General features: G+C 37.5%; 1 protein-coding gene across 1 annotated transcript; it reads right to left on the bottom strand.

The window, feature by feature from the left end:
- Positions 1–380: 380 nt before the first annotated feature.
- On the bottom strand, positions 381–5,969 carry LOC112040108 (ATPase 8, plasma membrane-type). Its single transcript, XM_065763541.1, has 14 exons — positions 5,660–5,969; positions 5,047–5,265; positions 4,780–4,917; positions 4,346–4,660; positions 3,901–4,227; positions 3,681–3,800; positions 3,470–3,592; positions 3,243–3,347; positions 2,836–3,145; positions 2,224–2,738; positions 1,837–2,010; positions 1,555–1,737; positions 1,255–1,430; positions 381–916 (listed from the first exon to the last, which is right to left on the bottom strand). Exons 1-14 carry the CDS (start codon positions 5,711–5,713, stop codon positions 820–822), a joined length of 2,856 nt encoding a protein of 951 aa, XP_065619613.1. The 5' UTR covers positions 5,714–5,969; the 3' UTR covers positions 381–819.
- Between the last annotated feature and the right edge of the window lie 1,771 nt (positions 5,970–7,740).

The raw sequence follows: 7,740 nt of genomic DNA, 5'->3' as shown, positions 1-7,740 counted from the left end.
TGACCAAATTATAACAAGTAGCAATCCCTATTTCTTGGCCATCTTCTTTTTTCTCAATCCCTTGGCCGAATGATCTAGTGGTTGCCTTTAACCTTAAAATTTCATTCATGACATCCATTTAGGGGAAATACATAGAAATTGATGTTTCACAATCATCTGAATTTCAATAAACATCTCCTGACTCAGAGAAATCATACAGTCATCTGAGTAGGGCAGTATGTGTCTATTTTCCTTGCTTTATAGATATTATGGGGGGCAACATATCTTGCTGCTTATTTCAGGAAGTGATTTGGTTCCTGCATGATATTGATATGCCAACAAAACGTAGAGGCAATGAACTTTGATCTAAGATAAAGGGTACTATAATACTAAAGAAAACGGAAGAGAAATATATAGACACTATATTTCTAGAAAAAAAACTAGTACAAAGGAGTATTTTTGATCCTGAAAACCTAAAACCAAAAATCTAATGAGGATAGAAATGGAGAAAAGGGTAACAATGTCTAGAAAGAAAAACAAAGGAGTTCTGTCATACTAAAACGTGACACCATATTTCTATAATAATATATAATAGCTCCTTTAATCTTCGTTCCGTCCCTTTGAGTTCATTTTTCCATTCTCCAAATCAACTACAACAAGTCTCAAAGCATCTGGTTATTCCAGCAATTCTAAATCCTCACGGAAAGAAACATAGAAAATCAAATGAAGAAAGAAACATCACAAAGAGCTTCTCCTTTAAACCTTGTCCTCCCATCTTACTTAATTGTCTACATACACTTAATTAACGACTCAGCCGCATTCCATGTTTCACGAGGTCTTTTAAACAGTGTAGTGCTGTTGGATGGTTTCAATGTCCAGACCCTTCAACTTCACCACTGATTCAACATGTCCCTTGAGGGTGTGCAACTCCCTGAGCCTGCAAAAATAAGTAGAGTTTATATTCAATGTGGTTTTCGAAATAAGAATGACTTTTCTAAATGAACTTGATATTTGAATGTTTAACTGGACTATCATACAAACTTTGTTAGCTAGTCCAATTTAATGCATAGGTACAATCTTTTATAAAGCTTCCTGCCCCAATAGGGCCTCATTGAAGTTTATTTAAGGAACCATGAAACAACATGTTGAAGTTAAAAAGTTTCCCAGAATTATATAAATTTGTAATCACTTATGTTCCTGCTGGATTGAATGAGAATTTTAAAGTTCAAATATCTCCAGGGGTGAATTTTAGATGGGGCTGGTTCTGTAATCTACCTGGCAACTTCAGCACGCCTCTTCGCCTGCTCTGCAATCTCAGAAAGATCCCGGTAGCTGCTTTTCTCTGTATATAATGCTTCCGGAGGCTGGAGACCATGGAGTGTACGTTGAGCCAAGGCCCATTGTGCTTCCCTCTCGCCCTTCCCATAATCCTTCTTTGTCGTGAAAGCGGTCTTCATTAGGTACATACACAAAGAGAAAGCAATGGTAAGAGAAAACAAAAAACAAAAATTAAATTGAATAACATCGACTGATGGAGCTTAAAGATTATACGGTTTTATGAGAATTATTAGTCACCTTGTTTTGAAGCATGTTGTTCCAGGCCTTGCCGGACAATCCAAATCGGATGATGAACTTGAGGACATCGAGAGGGAGGTAGGTAATGATGCTGTAAATCCAGATCACTCCTGCCCAACCCCACCCAATGCCATGGATCCTGGCAAAGCCCCAGTGTGCATACACAGCAATGAGAGTGGCAACCTAATTTGAACAGGTAACACAATTAGAACAATATATGGTAATCATGCACACAAAAGTAGTAAGAACAAATTCAACACAATAACAAATAAAAATACAAACCAATTGTGCTGTAATGAAGGCAATGCAAAGCAAGAAACCAGGGCGTTCAACAAAGGACCAGCTCCTTGATCGGGTCACAAAGATGAGTGCTTGACTAATAATGCTCACTTGAAGGTAAAGGGCCGAGTTAAGCTCTGCATCATTATTAGCAATTGCCTTCACTCCAAAAACTTTCTGCAACAGTTATATTATTAGTATCCAACTTCTTTATACAATCATATTTCTATTATTTCTTATTTGACTTGCTTCTTCTTCCTTTTTATTTTTATTTTTTTTAAATAATCTAAAAAACTATATTCTAAAGCATCACTTGTTTCAATGTACAGCCATACTTTTGTATAATTAATCAAAATAAGCTTTATCCAAACACATGTGTGATTCACTCACTTTGAAGAAGTTGGTGTCATTTGCAAGATAAAAGAACACCACAGACATGACGGCCAGGTAGGCCCCAAGGATAATTCCAGTGGCAAAGATTTCCTTGAGCTTCCATGAGTCAGGAACAGGAGATGGCTTCACCCTGTCCTTGGAGATGGTCATGATGGTTCCGTCATTCAAGATGGCAATGATCAGGACCATGAAAGGTGAGAAGTCAAACTTCCAGATGAGAGCAATAAGCAGGAACCCCATCACAATACGTATTGTTATGGAAACAGCATAGATTGTGTAGTTCTTCATCCTCTGAAAGATAGCCCTGCTTGTCAACACAGCACTCACTATCACACTCAAACCTGGCTCTGTCAAGACAATGTCTGATGCACCCCTAGCTGCATCAGTAGCATCAGCTACTGCAATACCAATGTCTGCCTTCTTGAGTGCTGGGGCATCATTTACACCATCTCCAGTCATTCCACAAATGTGCTTCCTCTCCTGCAGCCTCTTAACAATCTCATACTTGTGCTCTGTCAAGCCCCAAATTAGAATTGCTAATAATACTATGAAATGCAATAATCAATACCGACATCATTTTTGGTAGAGCTAAAATGAAAATTTTATTACCAGGGAAAACACCAGCAAATCCATCAGCCTTTTCAATGAGCTCATCAACAGGAATGGAAGAAATGGACTCATCCTTGCTCTGGCCAAGGAGGGTGGCAGAGGGATACATGTTGGTGCCCATGCCAAGCCTACGACCAGTCTCTTTTCCAATGGCAAGCTGATCACCAGTGATCATCTTAACATTGACACCAAGGTCAAGAGCCCGACGGATGGTCTCTGCACTATCATGCCTTGGAGGATCAAAGAGGGGTAAGAGACCAACAAACTCCCAAGGCCCTCCAGCGCTCTCTTTGGTCTTCTCTGGAACAGTCTGCATTGGGAGGGCATAGAGCCCGATTCAATACAGCTTTCACATTTCATTTACTGATAATCAAGAAGCTGTTATTATTAATTAACAACTAGTCTACCTGTCTAGCAACTCCCAAGGAACGAAGACCACGTTCAGCAAAATTGTCAATGACGCTGTGTGCCCTCTTCCTCACATCCGCCTTTGGATCACAAAGTTCAATGATCTGGTAAACAAGTATAATAGTTAGTTCTATCATATTTCAATGAAGCAAATTTTGTTGATAGGATGTTTTGTTGAACGTATGATATCGAAATGCTATAATGGTTCAAGAGGAGATTTTCGTACTTGCTCAGGAGCTCCTTTGCTGCATCGGTGCCAGTTGCCATCTTCTTCAATATAGGTGATTGCTGTGCGCTTATCTACAGGATTGAAGGGCAAGAAATGCACCTCAGTGATTCCTGCTCTTGCCTGCAAAGCCAGCAGTTAGAACTTGTCAATGAATAGAAAGTAGACTAACATGAAATGCATTGGCCAAAAAGTAGTTGGAATTTCATACCTCCTTGGGATCACCCAACATTCCAACAATACAAGCATCAATGGCATCTTGGTTTTCAATCCTGGAAGCCCTGGCAGCAAGCAAGACTACAGTATCCTTATCAATGTTCTTTGGAAACACCTGTAGTAAAAAATACACCCATGATAAGTACCAATACTTAAAATGGTTACAAGTGCATTTCCTTTGGCAAATTACATTACTTGGCTTTTAAGCCACCAACCTCAATCAGGTTCTTGTCAACAGTGAGTTTGTTGAGGGTGAGAGTCCCAGTCTTGTCACTGCATAGGACATCCATTCCTGCCATCTCCTCAATGGCTGTCATCCTCTTTGTGATAGCACCTTGTTCTGACAGGCGGTGAGACCCAATAGCCATGGTCACAGACAAGACCGTTGGCATAGCAATTGGGATACCTCCAATAAGAAGCACCAGCATGTTGTCAATACCCTCTCTGTATTTCCTGTGTTGGATTGGGTACATCACTATAATCTCAATTACCATGCCCACCGCAATAGAGCAGATACAGAAGTTACCAATGGCTGTCAACACCTGATCAAATTATCAACAACCATCAAAACATCAATCCAACCAAAAAAAAAAAAATCCCCGAAGAAATATATATGGATTGTTAAAATTTAGTATGCAATTTATTAGCTGGCTAGTATACCTTTTGGAAGTGACCAACTTGGTTTGTGCTGTCCACAAGGTGAGCAGCCTTGCCAAAAAAGGTATGAACACCAGTGGCAATAACAACAGCCTCAATCTCTCCTTGTTTGCAGGTGGAACCGGAGAAGATCTCTTGGCCCGGGTGCTTGGTGACTGGAAGGGATTCACCGGTGAGAGCAGACTGGTCGATTTTAAGAGGATCACCCTCCAAGAGACGGGCATCGGCTGGGATGATGTCTCCCAACTTGATGCTGATCACATCTCCTGGTACCAAGATTGCTGCATCTTGCTCACTCCATTTCCCATCCCTCAACACCTACAAACACATGAATCCATTAAGTTAAATTCTTCATAAAATTGAATGCAGCGACGAGTGTAATTAATTATTTAGTATTGGGCATGTATATACGTGGATCATGAACATGTGATGTGTACCTTGGTTTTGGGGGCAAGACCCGCCATGAGAGCAGCCGCAGCATTGCCTGCGTTGTTTTCTTCAATGAAGCTGATAGTTGAGTTGATGAGGAGCAACACGACAATACCAACGAAATCTTGCCAGTCCGGTGGCTTTCCCTGAATTGTTCATCGTTAAAGATATCAAGGTCTCATATACTTTATAATGGTGTCAACGTTACGTCACATCTTGTGTGTGTGTGTGTGTGTGTGTGTGTGTGAGAGAGAGAGAGAGAGAGAGAGAGTTACCCCTCCATTGGCCAAAACAATGGCCATGATAGCAGCACACTCCATGACCCATGATAGGGGATTCCACATGAAACCCAAGAACTTGAGGAGTTTACTCTCCTTTTTCTCCTCAAGCTTGTTTGGACCAAAGATTTGGAGCCTCTTCTCACCTTCATCTCCTGTCAAACCATTTCTTGTACATTTCAGCTGCTCAAAAACTTCATCAATAGGAATTCGCTCCTGCACACAGACAATCACAATTCATGAAAATCAACAACTTATTTTAACCATTAGCTCCAACGTAGTTCTAAGAAAATCGAAAAATAAAATCATGAAAAAAAACTATCATTTTTCCTGTCATGCAATCCAAGTTCATGTCATCCAAAAACCTTTCCACGAATAAAACAAAAAGAATAGCTAAAGAAGAATAACCAAACCAAGAAATGAAAAAAATTAGCAGATGAAAATTCCCAGCTGACAAAACATATAAAACAAAGAATACCCATTTGACATATTTGTGTTATATTGAGTTTTTCATTGTTTATCAAAACAAAATCCAACAAAAACATATTCAAATGAAACACAAGAATGGAAAAAGAAAACAATATATATATATATATGTTGTTTTGCTTACAAGATCAACAGTTTCGTTCTTGACATCATCTAAAGAAATGAATGTGGAACCCATGATGAACAACAAGTGCAAGTTCAAGGAAGACAATTAAAGATCCCTCTCTTTTCTGGGGCTTTTTTTTTTTTTTTAATATAAATTTTTTTGTTAAAACGGGAAACTCCCTTTCTTTCTCAACTTTTTTCAACGAGAGAGACCTATCCTAGGCCTTCTCGCCCTCCATCCAAAAGACACAGAATGAGAGGGAAAGAGAAAGAGAGAGAGACAAAGCTCTGAGGAAAGCCAAAGCAAAGATGGAATTGAGACTTGTTGCACTAAGATGAGACGACAAACTAAGGTTTCATAAGGACGGCTTTTATTTTATAAATGAACGTTGGAGAGGGAAGGGAGGGAATGAAAGGTTACGGGCAACCCATGATTACCCGTTGATTGCTATTACAGTTGACCGGTTACGTGCCGGTTCGGTTTCCCCGGAAGTGTTTGTTTTCGTACGTGTCTCATTACCATTCCTAAATTCTGTGGCTCACCAAAGTCCACGGTCTTTCTTGGGTACATGTTTTTATCTTTGGGAGGTTCACTTTTTTTATTTTTATGTATGTTGGCTACTTCATTTGCCTTTCTTGTAGCGGTTATTAAAATTTCTATGACATCTAAGAATGACAAGATTTTATAACCAACCATTAATTTGTTTTTTTTTTGGGATGGATTTTGGATCACAAAATTTTCTCACAATTTTTTGTTATTTTTTTTTATTTCGTACCTTGTGCATATTGTGATTGGTGTTATCAAAGGTGGTGATGATGTTATATGATAATAATGTTACTTCAATCACAAATTATCAAATGACAGGTATTAAAACGCTGGTGAAATTTGTTGTGCTCTCAAAATTACTTTTATTTTGGTTTTTTTGGTTTTTTTCTAGGTAATCATTATTGGTTATTAGTTATTACCAAAATGCTAAATCCTATTGATAGATTCTTATATTAAATTTGTTTCAAAATATATATTTTTTTGTGGTTGAAAATTTTATGTAAAATTCTTAACCACATTCTATGTATTCCACCTTTATGCAATGGGAGGAAAGTAAACAAGAAACCAGATTGAAACAACTTTATCCCTTAGAGTTAACTAGATAATTTTGCAAATTAATTTGAAACAATTTTTATGTTTTTTAAGACCCATTTATAATACTCATTTTGCTATATAATATTTATGTTTTACCAAAATATTGCTAAATGCTTTGAATCTCAATTTTCTTAATTCATATTTTGTATAAATTTTTTTCATAGAATTTGTTTCCGACTATTGAGCAGAATTGAATTGCTAATCTAAAATTTTGAGTTGGAACAATCAAGTTTTTCGACATTTGTAGGAGACGAACATACTATATTATTTGTAGACTTTATTTTTTAAATTGATTAAATTATTTAGAAATTTAAATTAAAAGTATAAAATACTTTCATATCCTAAAATTACAAAAAAAAAAAAAAAATCAAGGAATCTCCCAAATACTTCCTCAACTAACTCGATTTTCACAATCAAATACTGAGCTCCATATCTCAAAAACCCATTTCATTATCTCAACAAAAGAAAATTGTTTGTAAGTACTTGTGTAACACCCAATAAATTTGATACTAATTTAATTCTTATATGTAAATTAAAAAGGAGGCCCACAATTAAATGGATTTAGTTGGTTTGGGACTAAGATATTTAAATCTGATAATTAGTAGGGTGTAAGAGGCGCAAGTGAGATGGCATAGGTATATATATATGGGCCTTGATAAGCTTAAAAAAAAAAAAAAGGAAAACCCTAGCCTTTTATCTAAGTTATACGTGTGTGTGTGTGTGTATATAAATAGGAGATCTCTCCTCTTTGAGCGGCACGAAGAAATCTTCCTGTTTTTAGTCTTCTCTGCAACTAGGTGTGGGAGAATCAAGTCAGCCCTCCTTATTACTTGGGTTCTTTTACTTATGTGATACCTGGCAAGTGTCTATATAGCTTAAGGGCTATTGATATCTCACACACCTAGGATAGAGAATGTTTATGTATTTTAGTCTTTGGGTCACACAAATCACAGATGGTT

This window comes from Quercus suber, unplaced genomic scaffold (genome assembly GCF_002906115.3).
Source record: "Quercus suber isolate HL8 unplaced genomic scaffold, Cork oak 2.0 scaffold_512, whole genome shotgun sequence".
NCBI lineage: Eukaryota > Viridiplantae > Streptophyta > Magnoliopsida > Fagales > Fagaceae > Quercus > Quercus suber.
Note: the sequence above shows the minus strand (reverse complement) of the source record. Positions and strands in the feature narration are given on the sequence as shown.